The sequence below is a fragment of the Phyllopteryx taeniolatus genome, chromosome 6 (assembly GCF_024500385.1).
Source record: "Phyllopteryx taeniolatus isolate TA_2022b chromosome 6, UOR_Ptae_1.2, whole genome shotgun sequence".
In the NCBI taxonomy this organism is placed as follows: domain Eukaryota; kingdom Metazoa; phylum Chordata; class Actinopteri; order Syngnathiformes; family Syngnathidae; genus Phyllopteryx; species Phyllopteryx taeniolatus.
The window spans coordinates 2,231,435-2,255,990 of record NC_084507.1 but is presented as its reverse complement, the minus strand read 5'-3'; the positions used below and the strand labels follow the sequence as shown (position 1 = coordinate 2,255,990).

The window sequence follows — 24,556 nt, the reverse complement described above, 5'->3', positions numbered from 1 at the left end:
CACAGGAATGTCATCAGGACCAACTGCCTTTCCATTTTTCATTCTCTTTAATGCCTTTCTAACTTCCCCCTTACTAATCATTGCCACTTCCTGGTCCACCACACTTGCCTCTTCTACTCTCCCTTCTCTATCATTTTCCTCATTCATCAACTCCTCGAAGTATTCTTTCCATCTACCTAGCACACTGCTGGCACCAGTCAACATATTTCCATCTCTATCCTTAATCACCCTAACCTGCTGCACATCCTTCCATCTCTATCCCTCTCTCTGGCCAGCCTGTATAGATCCTTTTCTCCTTCTTTAGTGTCCAACCTGCCATACATGTCATCATATGCCTCTTGTTTTGCCTTTGCCACCTCTACCTTTGCCCTGTGTCGCATCTCAATGTATTCCTTTTGCCTCTCCTCGGTCCTCTCAGTGTCCCACTTCTTCTTAGCTAACCGTTTTCCTTGTATGATTTCCTGTACTGTGAGGTTCCACCACCAAGTCTCCTTCTCTCCTTTCCTGCCAGAAGCTACACCAAGTACTCTCCTGCCTGCTTCTCTGATCACCTTGGCTGCAGTGGTCCAGTCTTCTGGAAGCTCTTCCCGTCCACCGAGAGCCTGTATCACCTCTTCCCGAAAAGCTGCACAACACTCGTCCTGTCTCAGCTTCCACCACATGGTTCTCTTCTCTGCCTTTGTCTTCCTAATTTTCCTCCCCACCACCAGAGTCATCTTACACACCACCATCCTATGCTGTCTAGCCACACTCTCCCCTACCACTACCTTACAGTTGGTAACCTCCTTCAGATTACATCGTCTGCACAAGATGTAATCCACCTGTGTGCTTCTACCTCCGCTCTTGTAGGTCACCCTATGTTCGTGCCTCTTCTGGAAAAAAGTGTTCACTACAGCCATTTGCATCCTTGTTGCAAAGTCTACCACCATCTGTCCCTCCAAGTTCCTTTAACTGGATACCGTACTTACCCATCACTTCTTCATCACCCTTATTACCTTCACCAACATGTCCATTACAATCTGCACCAATTACGACTCTCTCTCTGTCTGGGATGCTCAGAACTACATCATCTAGCTCCTTCCAGAATTTCTCTTTCACCTCTAGGTCACATCCTACCTGTGGGGCATAGCCACTAATCACATTACACATAACACCCTCAATTTCAAATTTCAGCCTCATCACTCGATCTGATACTCTTTTCACCTCCAAGACATTCTTAGCCAACTCTTCTTTTAAAATAACCCCGACTCCATTTCTCTTCCCATCTACACCATGGTAAAATAATTTAAACCCTGCCCCTAAACTTCTAGCCTTACTGCCTTTCCACCTGGTCTCCTGGACACACAATATATCAACCTTTCTCCTAATCATCATGTCAACCAACTCCCGAGATTTTCCTGTCATAGTCCCAACATTCAAAGTCCCCACATTCAGTTCTAGGCTCTGTGTTTTCCTCTTCTCTTTCTGCCGAAGAACCCGCTTTCCACCTCTTCTTCTTCTTCTTTGACTTCGACTTCGACCCACAGTAGCTGAATTTCCAACAGCGCCCTGCAGGTTGACGGCGCCGGTGGCGGACGTTGTTAACCCGGGCCACGACCGATCCGGTATGGAATTCTTTGGATGAACGCTCATATTTGTTTGGCAAGGTTTTAAGCCGGATGCCCTTCCTGACGCAACCCTCTGCATTTATCCGGGCTTGGGACCGGCCTACAGTTTGCACTGACTTGTGCCCCCCATAGGGCTAACAACTATTTTTTTTTAAATTATTGTTACAATACAGTTCTATCAGAGCAGATAAGTCAAATTGTTGAGTGGCCATCTGAGTCTAATTGGCGTTTTGACAAGTCTACTGAGTAGGCAATTGTGGAAATAAGCAACACATTATCTCAGTCAGCTGCACTGAATTTTACATTTTGGTTCAGGACATTTTTGCTGCATCGGATGCACTTTTTTATTTAAACTTCTGAATTCCTTTACTTTCATTGTTTACCTACATCTTATTTTTGTATGGACAGTAAATTTATTTGTACCTGTAAATGCATAATGAGGTGAGATTAATTTTATAAAGCCCACCTGGTTTTCTGATCTCACCAGCATTCGGTTATTTGAACATATTGATTTTGTTGTACTGTATTGCGCAACTAAATTTGAAAATATTATATATACATACATACAGTGCCGTGAAAAAGTATTAGCCCCCTTCTCAAATTCTTGCATTTTGCATAGTTTCTCACTTTAATGTTGAAGATCATCAAACAAATATAAATATCACAAATACAACCCAAGTGAACTTAAAATGCTGATTTTCTTTCCCCTTAATAGATCGAAATCTAAGTTACCTGGTTCTGTGTGAAAAAGTAATTCCCCCCTTGTTAAATCATGAATTAATTGTGGCTAATCACAATTTTTGTTTAACTTTCACCGATCGCACCCAAGCCTGATTACCTCCTGACCTGTTCAATCAAGAAATCACTTAAACAGAACCTGTCTGACAAAATGAAGTCGGACAAAAGATTTATAAAAAAAAAAAAAAAAAAAAAGCAACAACAAAATGACACGAACCAATCATCTATCAGTCTGCTCATTTCTAAAGCTTTAGGATTCCAGCCGAACATAGAGAGAGAGAGAGCCATTATCCTCACATGGAAAAAACAAGGAACGGTGGTGAACCTTCCCGGGAGTGGCCGGCCCACAACAATTACCCCAAGAGAACAGCAATGACTCATCCAGCAGGCCACAAAGGAACTCAGGACAACTTCTAAAGAACTGCAGGCCTCCCTTGTTTCAGTTAAAGTCAGTGTTCATGACTCGACAATAAGGAAGAGACTGGGAATAAATGGCATCCTTGGCAGAGTTCCAAGGTGAAAACGACTGCTGACCAAAAAGAACATGACGGCTTGTCTAACTTTTCCATTAAAAATAAATCTGATTGATTCCCAAGACTTTTGGGACAATATTTGGACTGACAAGATGAAAGTGGAACTTTTTGGAAGGTGTGTATCTCGTTACATCTGGTGTAAATGAAGCACAGCATTTCAGAAAAAGAACAGCCAACCAACAGTCAAACATCATGGTGGTAGTGTGATGGTCTTGGCCTGATTTATTCCTTCAGGACTTGGACAACTTGCTTTGATTAATGGGACCATGAATACTGCTCTTTAACAGAAAATCATGAAGAAGAATGTTCAGCCATCAGTTTGTGACCTCAAGGTAAAGCGCTCTTGGGATCTGCAGCAGGATAACGATCCAAAACACACCAGCAAGTCAACTTCGGAATGGTTTAAAAAAACAAAATGAAGGTTTTGGAGTGGCCTTTTCACAGTCCGGATTGAAATAAGATTGAAAGGCAGTGGCATGCCCCTAAAAAGGCCGTGAATGCTCGAAAACCCTCCATTTTTGCTGAATTCAAACAAATCTGCAAGAAAGAGTTGGCTAAAATATCTGCACAGAGATATGAAAGACTTATTGCCAGTTACAGAAAACACTTGGATTTCAGTTGTTGCTGGTGAGGATGGTCCAACGAGTTATTGGTTTCGGGGGCCATCACCTTTTCACACCGGGCCAGGTGACTTTGAATAGTTTTGTTTTTTTCCTTAATAAATTAAATAATTTCAAAACTGCATTTTTAAGTTGGGTTATATTTGTCTGATATCTACATTTGTTTGATAATCTTTAACATTAAAGTGGGGAAACTATGCAAAAATCTAAGAATTTGAGAAGGGGGCCAATACTTTTTCACGGCACTGTGTACACACACACCTATGTAAAAATATGTCGTGGAATATGTAAAGACAAAGGTAATTTAGCAACGTTCTTGGTTAGTTTCTTTATTTAGCATTTCAAAATGCCATCATGAAAACAACATTCATTTTCATTTAATTCATGGGAATACAGGAATATGGAAGACTTAAATTATTTACTTAAAATTCCAAAATGTCCATGCTATTTGGTCCTGCTAATATGCAAGTCAAGTTTGGTTGAATTTATGACTCTTTGGCCATGTTCACACTGCAGGTCAATTGCGATTGTTTTGCCCAACGTGACATTTATCTGATTTTTTCATGTCAACGTGAACAGTACAAGTCTGATTTTTTCATATTCGATCCAGGCCTCTTTCATATGTGGGTCTAAATAGGATATGTGTAAGACACGAGTGCAATATGGATGCTCACGGGGAGCTCATCCAACCTAAACGTCATCAAAAGGCGACAAACATCACAATTGTTCAACAAAACAGACGCGTGACAAAAGCAAACTGCGGACGAAGCAGGAAAAGAGTGATGGAAATAAGATACTTTTGAACTCGAAGTAAATGTTGGCTCCGATTGCATAAAATCCTTGAAACTGCCACAAACGCGTCATGACGAGACCGCCGTGAGGGGGTCACATTTACTTCCGTAAACACACCGCCTTGCAGTTGCGCGCATGCGTGTGACGTCACGGACGCATTCCATCTACATTAGAGGTTGCATTTGTTTTTGTAATGTGGATGACTACATGAAAAGATCAACTTGAATAAACAATCCGAATTGAGCATCATGCCTTGCAGTGTGAAAGTAGCCTTTGTCAACCCATGTCAATCCTTAGCAACAGGTACTATCCACAATGGCCAATTTTGAGACAATCTCTGTTCTTACCAAGACCAGGCAGGTGTCCACTAAGGCAAAGGTCCCAGAACGCCCAATCCCAGCACTGCAGTGCACAACTGAGGGCCCATGCTCCATGTCCAGTGAACCAGACTCCCGAACCTTGAAAAGGAAGTTGAGGAAGGAGGCGGGAGATTCTGGAACACCAAAATCCGGCCATGCAGTGTAGTGAAAGTGATAAATTGATCTCCACTCCCCTGTCTACAACAGACAATGTGTGACATTAATCGTGACATGAGGACTGTGTAAACAGAGTTGAACGGGCTGATTTTTCATTGGGGAACTATTACAAGAAACAAAACCCAGCATTTCAATTTTCCTGCAGGATTTGACAACTCATGAAAATAAATATTTAGAAGCTGCAGCTAACAAAATTTCATCACATCTCTGATCGAAACAGAGAAATCCTCCTTTATGAAGACTTACCTTTATGTTTTGTAATTTTAGCACTCTGATTGTGAAATAGGAATGGTCCTCCTCTGAAAGTAGCCTGACAACAAAACCCGTGTCTGTGAAAGACATTTGTAGTTCCTCCGTAGTTGGCCAGTATTGCGCACATTTTTCCTGAAAAAAATCAAAAAGGAATTAACTCAGTATGGTATAAAAGACAAAGGGGCCTAGTTAATTTAAGGTTTATACATGCAAAAAGAGGCACAAACTTGACTGTGCATGCAAACAGATGTGGAAGCTGAGATACTAACGGGGCGCAAACAGGATTACATCTGCAAATTGTCGCACCGTTCATTTTGCCCCTTATGGGACGAATACGTGCAAATGAAAATGAATTTTGTACATGCATGTGATTTCTCAAACCTGTGATGACTTGCCCTGGCTGATTTTGCATCTTTAAAGACCTTCTAAAGTGATTTTATTTTTTTCCATTATCCTCACTAGGGTCACGGGTGTGCTGGAGCCTATCTCAGGTAACTCTGAGCGAGAGGCGCTACACCCTGAACTGGTCGCCAGCCAATCGCAGGGCACTATAGAGAAACAACAATTCACACCAATGGTACATTTTTAGTCTTCAATTAACCTACCAGGCATGTTTTGGCAATGTGGGAAGAAGATAGAGTAGCCGGAGAAAACCCCCAGATGCACGGGGGGAACATGCAAACACCACACAGGAAGGCCCGTTTGAACCTGGGACCTCAGAACTGAGGTAGATGTGCTAACCGCAGAATAGTTCAGCTTAATAGCACGAAACCGAATCCCATTCATTTCTAATAGTAGTGCTAAACGACTACGGATGCCATATTTTTTCTGACCACTACGTCCGGTTGTGGCGCTTCAAACATGTTTCGGACAGGAATCAGGAAATTTGAAAAAGCCCTAAACCATTACAATTTACTTACATTGCAGTGCCACTTCTTGGCAGCTGTGCAGCAATCAGAGTTTTCGGCTCAAGCAGCTACGTTTTAAGCGATTTCATGGTCAGGTTTGTCATAAATCATGACCGTTTTTGTGTAGTCACATCGTGCATGAGCTATTTTAAACACGGAAACTTTGATCAGAATCAGAATCAGAACGTTTTTGTGTAGTCACATCGTGCATGAGCTATTTTAAACACGGAAACTTTGATCAGAATCAGAATCATCTTTATTTGCCAAGTATGTCCAAAAACACAAGGAATTTGTCTCCGGTAGTTGGAGCCGCTCTCGTACGACAACAGACAGTCAATTTACAGAACACGTTGGAGACAGAAAGATATTGACAAAAAAAAAAAAAAAAACAGTCATTGAGCAGTAAAGGGTTGCTAGTTATCTGATAATGCCGGTACATTTTTTTCTCTTTTCTTTTGACAATTGTGCAAAAAGATGCAGAGTCCTCTCGCACTTAGAGCAGTTCGAATGACTAATATTGCAACAGTCCGTTGCAATGACCATTGTGCAAAGGGCGCCGAGACTTCAAGGAGTGTATGCGGTTTAAAGTGACGAGTAGTGCGGTAGTCTGGGACAATCAGACAATTCCCTACGAGGCGATTTGAATGAAAATCTCACATATTTACGTTCTAATTTTGTGCTTAAATGCTCATATTTTTTGTGTCTTATGATGCATTTTGTTTTGTCTCTTTATAGTCGGATGCTTTTGCATTTTTTGGCCATTTGTGTGGCGATTTTGTTAGATTGCATTGAACATCAGAATCATCTTTATTTGCCAAGTATGTCAAAAACACAAGGAATTTGTCTCCGGTAGTTGGAGCTGCTCTGGTACGACAGAGAATACTTAAAAAATAAAAACACAGTCACATGTGAATGAATGGGGTAGTGCTTAAAATAGTGTGCTGAAATGCTCATATTCCTAATGTCTTATAATGAAATTTGATTTACTTCCATTTTTAAATCGTACGCTTTGCATTTTTGGCATCTTTTGGGAGAGCTACCTCTTCATTCAAATGAATGAGGTTGGTTAATGGCTGTCAAACAACTTGTCAAAGGACATCAAGTGATTCCTTGACTACCTTAAAAACTGGCTACAAAACATCACTTTGTTACACAATTTTAGTCATATTTTTATTTATTTTAATGGTTTAATTTTGGATGATCTTAAGTTGTTAATATGTACAGTATGTGTATATTGCCCTGCTGCTGCCATTACCCTGTTTTTCAGGTTTCTGCACCATAAAAGAAAATGTGATTACTAATATATACTAGTGTACATACTGTAACTTTATTCCCTCGGCCTTAATTGTGTTTTTATCCTTGGTGATCATGCTTGACTATGTCGGGAAGTGCTAATGTGCCCTTTTTTGTACTATCACCAAATGAAATCAAATCAAAGAGCTGCCAGTGAAGGGGAATCAGAAGAGAGTGGCTGTAGACTGAAAGTGTACAAATTATTTACTTATTTTAGGTTTTTTTTTCCTAAACAAGGATATTGTGTGTGTTAATTTCCAGTTTAAATGTGAAAGTGTAAGATATGCTTGGCGGTGAATAACATGTCTGGAAAACCAGGTAACAACATGCTCTCAACACCAGGAGATGTGGATGAAGGCAGAGCTGCAGGATCTGGGCTATGGCCAGGATCTCACCCGGTGCACCGAGTGGGAAACGCCATCACTTGAGACGCAGCTCTTATAGCACTCTTCGATCGAGGGCTGCCAGATGGCCAGCGTTCTAGTGGTAAAAATGGAGTCGGTCGTCATCAACCCGCCCGTGCTACCACAATCTAATCTAATCTAAATTATGGCCTCAACAGGCTGAGAAGAAGCGAAGGGAAGAGACTCCGCAGAGTGGTCGGTCGTGTGTCGTTTCTGCAGGCACGTGCTGAAACGTGGACCTGACAAGACCTCACTTTCACACAGCCTTCACGGGGCAAGCAGGCAAGTACATTTACTGCCCAACCAAAGTTTACGCTCTGTACAAGGATAAGGGCATAGACAGGGAGATGACCTGGTTAAAATTTCTGGCATCCCCTATGACACAGCGTCAGAGATAAATGACGTAAATGACTGTGTGCTTGTGTGCAATGTGTGAACATATTGTAAAATTGTGTGTGTATGCACACAATACTGTAAATTCTGTATGGGTGTAATGTTATTTATGTTCATTGTATTTTTTTTTTCTTGTTTAATGTGGTTCTTGTTAATTTGTGTTTCGTGTGATGGTGTCATCTTTGTATAACAGAAGAATGCCATTTCATGTTTTATTTTTAAAAAACTTTTTTATGTACTTTGTGTATCATTATATTTATTATTTGTATATACAGGTATGTGCCAAAAAAAAATTATATTGTGGGAAAGTCAATTTATTTCAATAATTTGTTTCAAAAAGTGAAACTTGTTTGTTACATTAGTTCACCACACACACAGTGAAATATTTCAAGACTGTTTCAATTTTGATTATGGCAGAAAGACAAAAAAAAAAAAAAACAGATCCAGTATTTCACAAAATTTTAATATTTCATGTGACCAACAAAAAAGGATCTTAAACACAGAAATGTTGGCCAAACATAGAAATGTTGGCCTTCTGAAAAGTGTATTAAAGTAATATGCCCTCAGTACTTTGTTGGGGCTCCTTTTGCATTAATTATAGCATCAAGGTGGCGTGGCATGGAGGTGATCAGCCTTTGGCACAGTTCAGGTGTTATTGTAGCCCAAGTTGCTTTGATATTGGCCTTTAGATCGTCTGCATTTCGGAATTTCTGTTCCCTCCTCTTCCTCTTGACAATACCCCATACATTTTCAATGGGGTTCAAGTTAGGCGAATTTGCTGGCCAATCAAGTACTGTTATTCCATGGTTATTAAACCAGGTATTGGTAGTTTTGGCTTTGTGGGCAGGTGCCAAATCCTGCTGGAAAATAAAATCAGTCTCCAAAAAGCTCGTCGGCAGCGGGAAACATGAAGCGCTCTAAAATTTCCCGGTAGACAGCGGTGTTGACGGTGGACTCACACCAGCAAATGACATGGCTCCCCAAACCATTACTGACTGTGGAAACTTCACAATGGACTTTAAGTAACTTGACTTTTGTGCTTCTCCAGTTTTCCTCCAGACTGTGGGACCTTGATTTCCAAATGAAATGCAAAATTTAATTTAATCTGAAAAGAGGACCAGTACTTTTTCCTTAGCCCAGCACAGATGCTTCTGACTTTTTGGTTCAGGAATGGCTTGACACATGAAATTCTACAGCTGTAGCCCATGTCATGCAGACGTCTGTATGTGGTGGTTCTTGACGCACTGACACTAGCCTCAGTCCACTCCTTATGAAGCTCGCCCAGATTTCTGAATCGCCGTTGCTTGACAATCATCTCAATGCTGCGGTCATTCCTGTCACTTGTGCACCTTTTCCAGCTACATTTTCCCTTTCCTCCTAACACTCTGTTAATGTACTTTGATACAGCGCTCTATGAGCATCCAGATTCTTTTGCAATTTCTTTTTGAGACCTTTTCTCATTATACAGGGTGTCAATGTTTATTTTCTGTCAAGTCAGCAGTCTTCCAAATGATTCTGAAGTCTACTAAGCCGGACTGAGACCATTTAAAGGCTGAGGAAAACCTCTGCAGGTGTTTTATTTTAATTAGCTGAAAAGATTGGGACACAGGCAGCCTACAATGTTGAACTTTGTCATGATATTCTAATTTTGTAAAATACTGCATTTGTTAATGTTTTTTTTGTCTTTCTGCCATAATCTTCAAAATTGAAACGAATAAATGCTTGAAATATTCCACTTTGTGTGTGGTGAACTAATATAACATAAGTTTCACTTTTTGAAATAAATGGGAGAAGAGTTGGCAAAGTGGATGTCCTGTGTGAATACAAATCTTTGTTTAAACTTGAATTGGAATCTGTTCCCTTTTTTCAGTTATAAGTTAACATGAAATACAATAAAGCCTAACATAAATGTTATTAATTACAATAAAGCCGAGATAGAAGAAAGGCTATTAAGTACACTGAAGCCTGGAATAAAAGTCACTAAATTCAATTGGAAAAAAAATAATTATTGTATTGCTAGAAAATTCTAACAATAGAATGGTAAATATGATTAAAATGACTCATTTTCACACAGTATTGGATTTATATCGTAGTTTCAAACTCTTTTGACTAGATAGAAATCTTAGAAAATATCAGGTATAAACAAATCCCTTTTGTCATTTCAAGCCTTCAATTTCTTATTAAATTTGAACTTACAATGCTCAATATTCAACATTTGAAAAGGCACTTATAAATGACATTTATTTACAGTTTCTTCGGGAATCAAATCTCATCCTCTCATAGTGCAATTCCTCTCGTGAGATACTCGTTTTTTGCGATAGTTCAGGTGCTACAACTATCCATGGTGAGTCAGCCACTGATTTGTTTTAGAATTCAATAAATATTTTTGAAGATAAATGCTGAAACCGTGCAAAGATAACTATTTAGTATACAGTTGAGGAGATGTTTGTTTTTTACCATTTCAGTATTTTTTGGGGGGAGTGGCTGCAACGGTGAAACACTCCGGTATCCGGCATGAATTCCCCCTCCACCTTTATATAAGAACTGACTGCCTTTGTTCGCATCGGCTGCTATCTGGCACAATTACTTATAGTTTCTACCATTGGCGGCACGGTGCATGACTGGTTAGAGCGTCTGCCTCACAGTTCAGAGGACCGGGGTTCAATCCCCGGCCCCGCCTGTGTGGAGTTTGCATGTTCTTCCCGTGTTGTGGGTATACAAATGTCTGTCATGTAGTGTGAGCCACAGGCTGAATAACATCTGCGGCCGTGTTTAAATGACTTTACTCAAGTGTGTCCGTTATGTGGACCTACACAATGACACAAAACCAAGGAAAAAGGCGACGCAGCAGACGAGCCCACCACCAGTCCGCGGCGTACGGAAGCGTTTTAGCTCACAAGCTAGCTAGTGGCTAGCACCCGTCGTCAGTGTGTCGGTGAGATATATTCCAGCCATCGTCACCTTTATGTGGATATATTTTTGCATCGTATATATGTAGGGATTTTAGGCATAAGGAAGATGCTATACCGGTAGTTGTCAAGGCTAGTATAGTCATCACTACCATGTCATTGTACTCTTATAATTGAACTCTCAAGTTGATATTTAGTACTTTGGGGGGAAAGTACTGCTAATGTGAGGCTGTTCTAGAAACATGGCTCGAGACCGCTAATTAAGAAGGTTGCCTGCTTAATTTGTCTGTCGTTTTCATTTCACTCATTATAACAAACACAGTCATGTGCAAAGGTTTTAATAACTTTGTTATGAAGCTAGCAAACCTAACAAATCTCTCTCTGTCTGTCTATATATCCATGTCTAAACCCTGTTTATAGCATAAACACATGAAGATACTGTATATGCAAAGTTAAAAAGCCCAGACTCCTCTAAAGAGTATTCTATCGGAAAACAAACTATTATTAAAATAAAGTGCAATAATTGCAGTAGTAATGATTTATTCTGTTCTGTTTGGGACTGATTTTAAATCGGTAAACTGTTTTGTTCGGTTTGTAAATAATTTGAAAAATACAGTGAATAATAAAATATTATTCAGACCCCCTTAAATTTTTCACTCTTTGTTATTTTGCAGCCATTTGCTAAAATCATTTAAGGTCATTTCCCCCCCACATTAATGTACACACAGCACCCCATGTTGACAGAAAAAAAGGGAATTGTTGAAATTTTTGCAGATCTAGTAAAAAGGGAAAACTGAAATATCATACAGTATTCAGACCTATTGCTCAGTATTTAGTAGAAGCACCCTTTTGAGCTAATACAGCCATGAGTCTTTTTGGGAATGATGCAACAAGTTTTTCACACCTGGATTTGGGGATTGTCTGACATTCCTCCTTGCAGATCCTCTCCAGTTCTGTCAGGTTGGATGATGAACATTGGTGGGCAGCCATTTTCAGGTCTTTCCAGAGATGCTCAATTGGGTTTAAGTCAGGGCTCTGGCTGGGCCATTCAAAAATAGTCACGGAGTTGTTCTGAAGCCACTCCTTCGCTATTTTAGCTGTGTGCTTAGGGTCATTGTCTTTTTTCAAGGTGAACCTTCAGCTCAGTCTGAGGTCCTGAGCAATCTGGAGAAGGTTTTCGTCCATGATATCCCTGTACTTGGCGGTATTCATCTTTCCTTTGATTGCAACCAGTCGTCCTTTCCCTGCAGCTGAAAAACACCCCACAGCATGATGCTGCCACCACCATGGTTCACTGTTGGGACTGTATTGGACAGGTGATGAGCTGTGCCTGGTTTTCTCCACACATACCGCTAAGAATTAAGGCCAAAAAGTTCTACCTTGGTCTCATCAGACCAGAGAATCTTATTTCTCACCATCTTGGTGTCCTTCAGGTGTTTTTTAGCAAGCTCCATGCAGGCTTTCATGCGTCTTGCACTGAGAAGAGGCTTCTGTCGGGCCACTCTGCCATAAAGCCGAATGGTGAGGGCTGCAGTGATGGTTGACTTTCTAGAATTTTCTCCCATCTCCCGACTGCATCTCTGGAGCTCAGCCACAGTGATCTTTGGGTTCTTCTTTACCTCTCTCACCATGGCTCTTCTCCCCCAATTGCTCAGTTTGGCCAGACGGCCAGCTCTAGGAAGGGTTCTGATCGTCCCAAACATCTTCCATTTCAGGATTATGGAGGCCACTGTGCTTTTAGGAACCTCAAGTGCAGCAGAATCTTTTTTGTAACCTTGGCTAGATGTGTGCCTTGCGACAATTCTGTCTCTGATCTCTTCAGGCAGTTCATTTGACCTCATGATTCTCATTTGCTCTGACACGCACTGTGAGCTGTAAGGTCTTATCTAGACAGGGGTGTGGCTTTCCTAATCCAACCAGTGTAATCAAACACAGCTGGACTCCAATGAAGGTGTAGAATCATTTTAAGGATGATCAGAAGAAATGGACAGCACCAGAGTTGAATATGTGAGTGTCACAGAAAAGGGTCTGAATAATTATGGCTGTGTGATATTTCAGTTTTTCATCAGCCAAAAATTCAACAATTCCGTTTTTTTTTCTGTCAATATGGAGTGCTATGTGTACATTAATGAGGAAAGAATTAACTTAAATTATTTTAACAAATGGCTGCAATATAACAGAGTGAAAAATTTAAGAGGGTCTGAAAACTTTCCGTACCCACGTATGTCAATCATATGGTTGTGGTAATGGTTAAAATTAAGTGGTTTTCCCAGTTAAAGACAGTTAGGAGCCCTCATAATAGGAACTGGCCCCTCAGAGTCGAACAAATTATCAAATAAAAGTGAAGCCTTTGCTTTTTTTTTCCAATTTAATTGACCTGTTTTGTCTGTTACGGCTTGTTGCGGACAAAATTCTTGTTCACAGTAACAGTTTTCAAATACATCTCGAGTCACTGTCAATTTTTTCTGTATACGAAGCTATGGTATGCCACGGTGATGCTGTACCGCCTCAAAAAATGGTGCCGCCAAATCATGTGCTGCTGCGACCAACTGAAAAAGTTGGCCGCACCAGTGCTACCAGTGCAAAAGTTAGTGTACAGCCCGAGAAATCTCGATAGCTTAGGCCATTTCGAAGAATTAGTAAAGCTCTGTTCGGGATGGAATTTTTTTTTTTTTTGTATTTCAAGTGTTCACAGTTGTGAAGCACATACTACATTGTGAGACTCCACAAAAAAAGTGGAACTAGACATAAAACAGTCATTTGAGTTGACCAACAGAGAATTGTCATGACAACAAGAATAGAATGGAACACAAACCACTCCATTTTTTAAACAAAACATGTCATCTTAAAACAAACTGTCATGCCATGAAGTAGTTTAGTTTTAAGTCAGCACAGGACTGCAGCCTGGCAAAATACAACCACAAAAGTAACTACCTGAGCTTCATAACAAACCAGGGCTTTATCATATTATTTTATTCATCAGATTGTAAACACTTCAGACTCAAAAAATGCTATACATTACTTAACATTGTAATGTTTAACAATATTGTTTATATTAAATCTCTTTCGGCGTCTCTTAAACTACCAAAACTGATAATCAAAACACGGCGTCGCATTTTGGTGATATATGGGTGAAGCAATGTCTTTGCTGTTGGAGAACAAAAAGGTTTTGTAATGTCCCGACTGCGCCTTTCACCACATTGAAGGTGAACGGTTACTTTTAATAACAACTGTTCCAGCCATCAAAAGGTGCACTTTCCAGGTTTGGTTCAGGTAAAACGCTCGTTCTGCGATAATGCCACCAGTATAATAGAGTGTTCAGGCTAACATCTGAAGTTCTGAACCATGGTGCACACAAACTCCACTTGAAGAGGTGGTACCTGGCCTCTTTGCAAGTGAGGTTTGGTGCTGTTAGGTTTAGCTGTGACTGCCGCATGGACCCACAGAAAAAAAACATGCAAATCACAAACATACACACATGGACAAAATTGTTGGTGCCCTCTGTTAATGAAAGAAAAACACAAAGTGGTCAAAGAAATAACTTGAAGCCGACAAAAGTAGTAATACAAATCTAATGAAAATTAACTAATCACAATCAGGCACTACTTTTGAATTGTGGATCAACAGAATTATTTTTAAAAACAAACTCATGAAACAGGCCTTGACAAAAATTATGGTACTCTTAATATTTTGTTGCACAACCTTTTGAGGCAATATTTTGCTCTTAGCCATTCTTGGGTGTTTTTAGCTGTGTTTTGAGTCATTACCCTGTTGCAAGACACTTGACCGGCGACTGAGACCAAGTTGCTTTCTGACACTGGGCAGCACATTTTTTTCTAAAATACCTTGATAGTCTTGAGATTTCATGACACAGACTCAAGACACCCTATGCCAGATGTAGCAAAGCAGTCACAGAACAAAACAGAGCCTCCTCCATGTTTCACAGTAGAGAAAGTGTTCTTTTTTTGGTATGCCTCACTTTGCGTCTATGAACATAGAGCTCATGTGCCTTGCCAAAAAATTCCAGTTTTGTCTCATCTGTCCATTGGACATTTTCCCAGAAACTTTGTGGCTTGTCAACATGCAGTTTGGCAAATTACAGTCTCACATTTTTATGATCTATTTTCAACAGATGTGTCCTCCTTGGTTAGCTCCCATTAAGTTCACTTAAACTAACAACGACGGCTAGTGAGATCTGACACTGATGTACCCTGACGTTGTGAGTTCACATTTAATTTCTTTGGAGGTCTGGGCTCTTTTGTTACCATTCGTATTATCCATCTCTTCAATTTGTCATCAATTTTCCTCCTGCAGCCACGTTCATGTAGGTTGGCTACAGCCTGTGGATCTTAAAATTATGAATAATATGTGCAGCTGCAGGGTGGCACGGTGGGCGACTGATTAATACAGCTGTCTCACAGTTCTGAGGTCCTGGTTTCAGATCAAGCCTCCCTGTGTGGAGTTTGCATGTTCTCCCTGTGCCTGTGCACCTACCAGGTAATCTGTTTTCATCCCACATTTCAAAAACATCCATGGTAGGATTATTGAAGGCTCTAAATTGTCCGTATGTGTGATTGTGACTGTGAATGGTTCTTTGTCTGTATGGGCCCTGTTCTCCTTGGTTCAAGTTAAAAGGAACTCTCAATGATTCAGCATGCAAAGAGTTTTTGAACAATTCACTGCTCCCACCTTTGTGGGAACAGTTTGGGGATGGCCTCTTTCCTGTTCCAACCTGGGTGTGCACCAACACACAAAGCAAGGTCCATAAAGACATGGATGACAGAGTTTGGTGTGGATGGACTTGACTGGCCTGCACAGTGTCCTGACATCAGTCTCATAGAATACCCATTGGTGTGATCGGATGAATTACATTGCAGACTGAGAGCCAGGCCTTCTCGTCCAATATCACTGTGTGACCTCACAAAGGCGCTTCTGGAAGAACGGTCAAAAATTCCCTACACATACTCCTGAACCTTGTGGAAAGCTTTTTTAGTAGAGTTAAAGCTGTTATAGCTGTAAAAAAGTGGACCAATGTCATATTAAACCCTATTGAACGGGAAGAAGGGGATGTCACTTCAAATCATATATGAGTCACGGCAATTGACCAAATACTTTTGGCAATATAGTGCCTGTGCCTTGGCTCACTAAATGTTGGGAAACACTGGACTACAGTACCAAAACCAGAAGGGAGAAAACAATGGATATAAATCATTTCAAAACTATTTTTACTATTGATGTGACCTGGAACCTGTACTACTCATTTGAAGAAAAAAGAAAATACTTTCGAGAGGGGGTGTCATCATAAACAACTGCAATAATGTGGTTGCATATCCTGGGTTTGAACCAACTAGTCTACGCATCAACTTTACCACTGTGCAATGATGTTTAATTGTTCGAAGCCGATTAATCAGTATTCATCTGTTTCGTAATTCACAGCATGAGTGCCTTGCTGAAATCAACAGGGGGTGGTCAGCACAGAAAACTAGCAGTGGTGCTTCAAGTTTTTCCTCAAATAAAACAAAAGCACAAGCGCTGTGAACACCCATCTTAAAAGGCACTCACTAACGCTAGTTGATGTACACCTTATATCCTCACATCAGCCATCAGCAAATTCACCAAACACCCTCCTATAACAGTAAAAAATACTGTATACTGTAGTGTCTGCTAAGACAACAAAACGAAGACAAGCGGGATTCGATCAATAACCTCTTTATCAAAATGAACAGTTGTCAAAAAAACAACATCCAACTGTTTTTTTTACTCAAGCCTTTATCCTTCAGATACACACTTCTCCCTCCTTCCAGTTGCCACACCCCCCGACTCACTTATCCAATCACAAATCAAACTCAAACAACCTGATGGTCTCAAAGACGGTCGGATCTTATAAAACTCGCCTAACAATCCACGTAACAACTGTAGGTTTGCTACAATACATTCTTGCAAAGAATTCCTTGCACCTGTAATTTCTTTTCAAATTATATACTACTACGTCCTACAGCAAGAAGCAACCCTGCTGGGGTGTACGTGATTTGGTCTTACGAGTTTTACAGGTTCCGACTGTCTGCGAGGCCATGAAGGTATCTCAATATGACTGGAAGAGCGAGTGTCAGAATGTGATCGGCTGAAAGAGGTGTGGGGTGGGGCCAAGTGCAACTGAGGACAGCAGGTAGCGTGAGTGAGCAAGCAAGCTTGTGTTTGGAGGCAAAAGCGAGCAAAGCAAGCTGACGACTGAAAAAAATAAAAATAATCAATTAATGAACGTGCATTCAACTATCAACTTAACGTGACTTGAAAAAAAAAAAATAAATAAATCTAATGTTGTTCTAGTGTGCACACCATCTTATAACTGGGGATGTGGCTAGTGTTGTGCTCAAGACCACATTATCCAAGACCAAGACCAAGACCAGAGCCTAATGAGACCAAGACAAGACCAAGACCTTTGGGGGTTGAGACCGAGACAAGACCAAGACAAGCAGAGACTGTGACAAGACCAAAACCATAAAAATCTATTTTAAAAACCATGACAAGATTGAACAATTAATACAATTTTCTTTTAAATACATTTGACAGCCAAAAACACAGTTGTCTGCAACTCTTGCAACACACAACATGCAAAAATCTCAAATATAAAAAAAAAAAAAAACTGACTAGGAATAAGACAAATATTCTTTGCACTACTACAAGTTTTAGAAATGTTCAATTTGCTCAAACTAAACTGAAGAAACCTTGATAGAGAAAAATATTTCCTTTATCTCCCTTGACCAAACCCCTCCTCTGTTTGGGTACAAGATAATGATCCATGTTACCTCTCTGGCCACATTTGGCACATTTATCACATACTTGACTCAAAGTTGTGCCACTTACATCACATTGGCCATATGTCACACAGTGACTACACTGAGCAAAAAGCACACTGTACCTACCGTCATGGCTGCCTTATACTTTGCTTGTCACGGTGAATAAAAAAAATAATTAAAAAACAAGCCACACGGTAGTAAAGTAGACTAACATTAACCTCACTGATTTGCGCTATGTTTAACTTCACTTCTGTCTCTCAGGTCCCCCGACGCGGCGTCATACTCGGCGAACTGAAAGGTCCTGGTTACAACGATCAGGTGCTCTCCTTGCGTTTCACTATAAAATGCTACCACACTTTCGTCATGTCTTTTTTCCTCTCTCTTCTCAATTCGGCATCGCATTTTGCAACCGCTGTTTCCCCGCTCCTCTATCGAATCGCTTCACTTCCGCATACCCACATCAGTGACAATGATCACGGCCTGCTTCCGTCTTCACACCGTCTCAAGTGTTAAACCTGATTTGCAGTTTTTTGATGCACAAAATGCAAATTTTGACCCGCAGTCTGCGATGAGAGACCACTTGCACACATACTGTACATAGGTAAGCAATGTTGTGCGCCACTGGACGCAGAGTCTCCATGCTTTATGCATTCTTGATCATTTTTGTGCGTCTAGGATGTGGGACGCACATCAAACAAGATCCCTGCTATAAGTGATGCGTTGCAGTGGCAGAATCATGGCTTTGGTGCATTTTTTCTTCAGCTGGAACCAGGGCCTTGGTCAAGGTGGAGGGAATTACAAACAGTTCAAAATACCAGTCAGTGGCAACACAAAACCTTGAGGCTTCTGCTAAATCTCAGGATTTGACAACACCAAATGGAACATCTGACCTTTATTAGGGGTTAATCAGAGGAACTTCAAATGAATGTTCATTCATTCATTCATTCATTCATCTTCCGTTCCGCTTATCCTCACTAGCGTCGCAGGCGTGCTGGAACCTATCCCAGCAATCTTCGGGCGAGAGGCGGGGTACACCCTGAACTAGTCGCCAGCCAATCGCAGGGCACATATAAACAACCATTCACACCTAAGGACAATTTAGAGTCTTCAATTAACCTACCATGCATGTTTTTGAGATGTGGGAGGAAACCGGAGTACCCGGAGAAAACCCATGCAGGTACAGGGAGAACATGCAAACTCCACACAGGCGGGCCAGGATTTGAACCCCGGTCCACAGAACTGTGAAGCAGATGTCGACCGTATCGCCAGAAATTAATAAATTAATGATTGGTTAATTATGAACACAACCAACTTCCGAGTTATAAGAGGGTGCGCACATTTGTGGAACCACCACATAAGTAAGTAAGTAACAGTTTATTTTTCTTGCCCTCTCTAAAATGTTTTTTTTTTCCAATTGAGTTAAGTTATAGGTTAGAATGAGGGTGGGAAGTGTTTTAAAAATATTTATCTTGGACTCATTTTTATTTTTATACCACCAAAAGCTTGAACAGGTGTGTGTCGACTAAGTCCACTATGTTTAGTTATTTGAACATTTGAAACAGGTCTGAAGTATTGTTAACAAATTTAAAATGTAAATACGGCATCTAGCATTTTACTATCCTTTCAACTTGTCCGTAGCCATTTCTGAACACAACCTGAAGGAATATTGGGTAAAAACAAAACAAAACACTGCAAGTAAACCCATGTCTACATTGTAAAAAAAATATAATAATCTATAGCCCAGTGTGCAGATTTGTCTCTTGAAAAGACAATGAGGGTTGCAGGTGATGAACTGATATGTACTTACAGATCCCTTTTCAATTATTCTGTTCAGCATTATAACAGCTTTGGAACACTGCTCCCAAATCATCAGCCAGAAGTGACCACAAGTGTTCCTTAAAGGTCCCTGTAAATCCCAGTGAAAATGAATTAGGCACTGTCGTCACAAAGAGATTTAAATCCATTGTGTTCTCCAAATAAGCCTAGCCAATTAATTCAATCGTCTATTGTCAAACTTTTAAGAGTGAATTAAGTATTGTAAACAAGACTTGCTAGTTCGCACCTCACCTGAGAAAGAATGTAAGCTCTATGGGCTTCTTCCACCGTTACTAAACTTGCATTGATGTAGTCATTTTCAGAGTTTTCAAGTTTTACCCGGCTGTGATCATCTAAAATCAGGAGAGACAGAAAAATGTTACAAAGACATTACCGACTCCAATTGAGGATGCATATTTGAAGAAAGGTCAATGATTTAGATATTTCAACAATTCTCGTATCAATGAACATCAACAGCCTTGTTAATTGGAAAAATTGTGCAACCGAGCTCAACAGCTTTAAATTTAAATGCACAAGCCAACTTCAAAACAAAATAACTTGAGTTAACCGATTCCTGCTGTAAGTTATCCACGTCAAAGCAGCCTAATAACAGAACCTCGCTCACTTTTCCAGCATTCATTGTTGTAGGTTCATACAGTAATTACATATCACATTTACAACTTTTTGTCATCATTTTTGTTTTTAAATGACACTAACTTTTGCTCTCCTTGTTTACGCTGTTTTTACTTGAACACAACATTACCTTTCCAATTGTTACACATCATGCCCACCTCAACATACGAGTCTGTTATGAGACTTACATGGACTAACATCTCTGTAGCGATTCAAATTCCGATTCACAGGAAGTTTTGCCACATTGTAGGGATATTCATTGGCTTGGTTACGGATTTCCTGGAGGAGCAGACAAAACACAAACAATGTTAGCTTTGCTTTGAAATGATTACTTGTTGGGAAATCGTAATCCACCTGGGTAAAGTTGTGCTCTATTTAGCCTGGCCCTCACTGGACAATAATTATTCTTTCATTTTTGTTTTGAGCCGCACATGTAACTATTAACCTAATCTGTAAAATCAGTATTGTCCACCAAGATGACCGAGCTATTTTTGCTGGACAAACTGCAAGCTTTTAGCCCTGCTAATATGCAATCTTGCAGTGCATGCTGAATTTCTTTCAGTTGTTATTTGGTTCTGGCATCCTGCTTGACTTGTCTTTAGTAATAAAGGCTGTTTCATTGCATCGCTGTCTTCACATGCTTAAGCAAAAACACTCCGTGACCATTGTTTATATGCTATACAAATACTTAATTTCCAAGGCGGAGATTATTACAGTAGGAATGCCACCTCAGTATATGCAAATTAGAATTTAAGCTTCAGTGATACAATAATACCGTCAGTTTCAAACTGTCATCCACACTGAAATAAATTGTAATCTATCCCATACAGTCGTGGCCAAACATTTTGGCAGCAACTCAACTCAATAACAGCTGCTTAAGTTATAAAGGAGAAAATGCATCTTTTCTCAGTTTAAACAGTTCCCAGGTGTCTTAACATACTTTCGTAATAATAGCCTAAGAATCAAGTTTTACAGGTGACTTTACACCCTCTTTTTAAGCCTACTGAACTCAGGCCGTTTTGAGGGGCAGTCCTGTCACATGCAATAATGCGGTTAAGTATGCCTTTAATTACCATGACAACCGGAGACATAGCTAGGGTGTTGCAACGAGGCAAGTAGCGCCTAAAGAGGGCAGCGTTCTTTGAGAGCTCCGCTGTTTGCGCTTTGTTTTTTGTCATTTAGTGTTGTTTGTCACTTGTGTGGACCGGTCCGTGGTGGACTGTTTACAGCGGCAGCGGGACATTCATTGGAGGAGAATGTCAGTGCTTGCGCCCGGTTGCGCCCTTTCAGCAGCAGGCTTACAGCAGCACCGTTTCTGATGAAGAGAATTTCAGGGATGTTTGAGTGTTGCCGATTGTTGCTTTCGCAACTTGATAGGCAGCACTTTTGCAACAGTCACGCAAATGTTGTAGCTAGTGGACTGCCTTTGATGGTGCCCTACAACCGGAAGTTGGCGGGGGGTAGCCGAGCGAAGAACGTCAGCAAAGTGGTCCCGAAGAGTTTAGTGATCCGGAGCTTGATGGGACTGGAGAATGGAAACATTCTTTCTGTATGTGTATTGTGTGTGTTACTCGACATTGGACGCTATAGTTGCTTGTTAACTTTGAACTTTGCTTTTGGCTGCAGATCTCCTCTTTCCTCTATAACCACTTTATAAACCAAAGAGCATGAATAAATGTTTTATGTCTTGCTTTTTTTTTTTGCATTGTTTTTGTGACAGTGGCCCTCTTCAAAAGCAATTTCAGCCCTCTTCTTTGTTCCACTTATAGCATAAATTCCAGAGTCCGAAGAAAAAAGTGACCACCCATAAAAACAATATGTGGCGCATGTAGCGTCACACAAAATGTCATAGATTTTTACTCTCACTGTTAGAGCACATTCATTCCTTCATTTTCCATACCGCTTATCCTTACTAGGATCGCGGGCATGCTGGAGGCTAACCCAGCTATCTTCGGACAAGAGGCGGGGTACATAAACAACCATTCGCACTCACATTCACACCTACGGGCAATTTGGAGTTTTCAATGAACCTACCATGCATGTTTTTGGGATGTGGGAAGAAACCAGAGTACCCGGAGAAAACCCATGCAGGCATGGGGAGAACATGCAAATTCCACACAGGGGAGGCCGGATTTGAACCCGGATCCTCAGAACTGTGAGGCAGATGTGCTAACCAGCTACACTGTTAGAGCACAATCCTGCAAAATTTAGAACGACAACATTTTCGTAAAGAGGCAGCTCACAAAATATTTACTTGTTTGTGAAATTTAACGTGATGGGTGGGCAGGCACTCTGGAGGCCTAAATATCTGTATACAGTACTGGCAATTGAAGTCAAATGCTCCATAATATGCCCCCTTTAACGTTTTATTATTTTTTTTGTACTGAACAGCTCAGGTTAGTTAAAAAAATGCCTGGGCAAATATATGAGTTTTATTTTATATTTGCAAAACAAATCTTTGCAACGTATATCCTGCAATATATAATAGAACAGTATATTAGGGCTGCAACTAATGATTATTTAAAAATTTGTTTAATCTGTCAATTCTTTTTCCAATTAATCAATGAACCTGATAAAAAAAATGCATCCCTGAGTCAAAAAGAGGACATTTTTAATAAATGTACAGTGCAGAAGACGCACAAACATTGATAATGATTAAGTTACTGGTTTTGTCTGTAATGTCAGAAAGTAGGAAAAAATGTTGATCATTCTTTTCCTAAGGAAAAGCAGATGTTCGCAAAGGTCAGTCTGCTTTCATGGAGGACTACTGAAATCCAAGAATATGTACTGTTGCGAGGCCAAAATTCCGAGGATTTGGACAATTTTATGCGAAACAAAGTCTCAAAACGATCAATCGAATCTCAAAATAGTTGTCAATTAGTTGTTTACTAATTGATTAACTGTTGCACCTCTACAATATATAACAGAAAGATACACACAATTGGAGGTGCAACAATCTATATTTTCATAGTTAAAAACTTTGTAAAATGCTGAAGTAGCAAAATGGAAAAGAGAAACATGAACGACTGAACCAAATTTTAAAAAATACAATAAAATCACTGCCAAAACCTCTGACAACTATTTACTATTACATTATTAGGAGTATACGCCTCTACAATAGCGCTCATTGCACACATTTGTCTCTACAATACTGCCTGCATACCTATGAAACAACTTCCACCTGCTGTTTTCTCGGTAACATTTTTGTTTTCATCGTCAGCCCTTATGTTGTCCTTGTTGTAACGTATATGACGCGTCTGTTTGAGAGTGTTGTTTTTGAGGGACTTTTCATGTGACATGGTCACAGCAGGCTGGTTAAACCGGAACCGAAGAGTGCTAATGTGAACGCACGTCTCCCTTGGAGATGGCGGTCGAACACGTGCCTTTTTCTTGGGAAGTCGTGCTGATGACGACTTCTCAGAAACTGACTGACGCGGCGAGCGTCTGCTGTTGCCGTCAAATAGCATTAGCTAACCGAGCTCAACTTGGAAACACTGCATTTGCACGTTTTCTTGCTACGGAAGTCGAGGGGTACTAGCACGCAAAGCTAGTTCTCCTTAGTCTGTCCTTAAAAATGTGGGTAGTTTAATTGAGTCTCATTCGCATAAACAGATTACATTTCCCCATGCCTATTAGACCGGTCGCTCGGAAAAGTAGCTGAAGTCTAGCAAGCACAGAAATGTCTTAAAATCCTAGCAATACAATTAGCTTGCTAGTTAAATTAGCAAACGAGCGGCATGAAAACACGAGAGGCCTACAGTAGATAGCGACCAACTTACGTTGTAAATGTTTTGCCATCCCCTGGAATAATCAATGGCTTCAAATTCTTGCTCCATTGTAATATGAATAGCTGCCCGGACACTTTGTGGCTGACTAAAGTAATGTTTGCAGCTCCGTTCCCTAAGTTACTCCTCTCTGGCAGCCATCTACACTGTCGTCTATCTATTTGACCGTGGGGATCCCTGGGGGAGGCTGTGTGTCTTGTCTTGTCTTGTCTGTCTGTCTGTCTGTCTGCTACTTCTGCACTCCACTACGCTTCACGCTGATAATGTTTCCTTGCCAGCTCGACTCTATCCCCCGCCCCTCTTGACTCTCCTTTGGGGATATCTTCACATTTTAAACACACATTGTTCTTGGCGTTGAACTTGTTTTAAATGCCACCACCCCCATAAATTAACCTGTCTTCAATAGTACAAAACTATTTAAATCCTTTCTCAGACAATTGATTATTTTATTTTTTTTAAAGAACATTTGAATACACTCTTTGTATAATACAGGAGACCCTCGCTATTCACAGGGGATAGGGCCAACCGTGAATAGCGAAAA

General features: G+C 40.5%; 1 protein-coding gene across 1 annotated transcript in view; it reads right to left on the bottom strand.

The window, feature by feature from the left end:
* ptpn2a (protein tyrosine phosphatase non-receptor type 2a) overlaps positions 1-24,338 on the bottom strand; it is a 29,411-nt gene extending 5,073 nt beyond the window's left edge. The window contains exons 1-6 of the mRNA XM_061776056.1: positions 24,010-24,338; positions 20,419-20,509; positions 19,850-19,950; positions 19,590-19,688; positions 5,073-5,210; positions 4,638-4,847 (exon numbers count right to left, since the gene is read on the bottom strand). Of these exons, the coding sequence (XP_061632040.1) occupies positions 4,638-4,847; positions 5,073-5,210; positions 19,590-19,688; positions 19,850-19,950; positions 20,419-20,509; positions 24,010-24,066 (696 nt within the window). The 5' untranslated portion in view covers positions 24,067-24,338. The remainder of the gene's footprint in view (positions 1-4,637; positions 4,848-5,072; positions 5,211-19,589; positions 19,689-19,849; positions 19,951-20,418; positions 20,510-24,009) is intronic.
* Between the last annotated feature and the right edge of the window lie 218 nt (positions 24,339-24,556).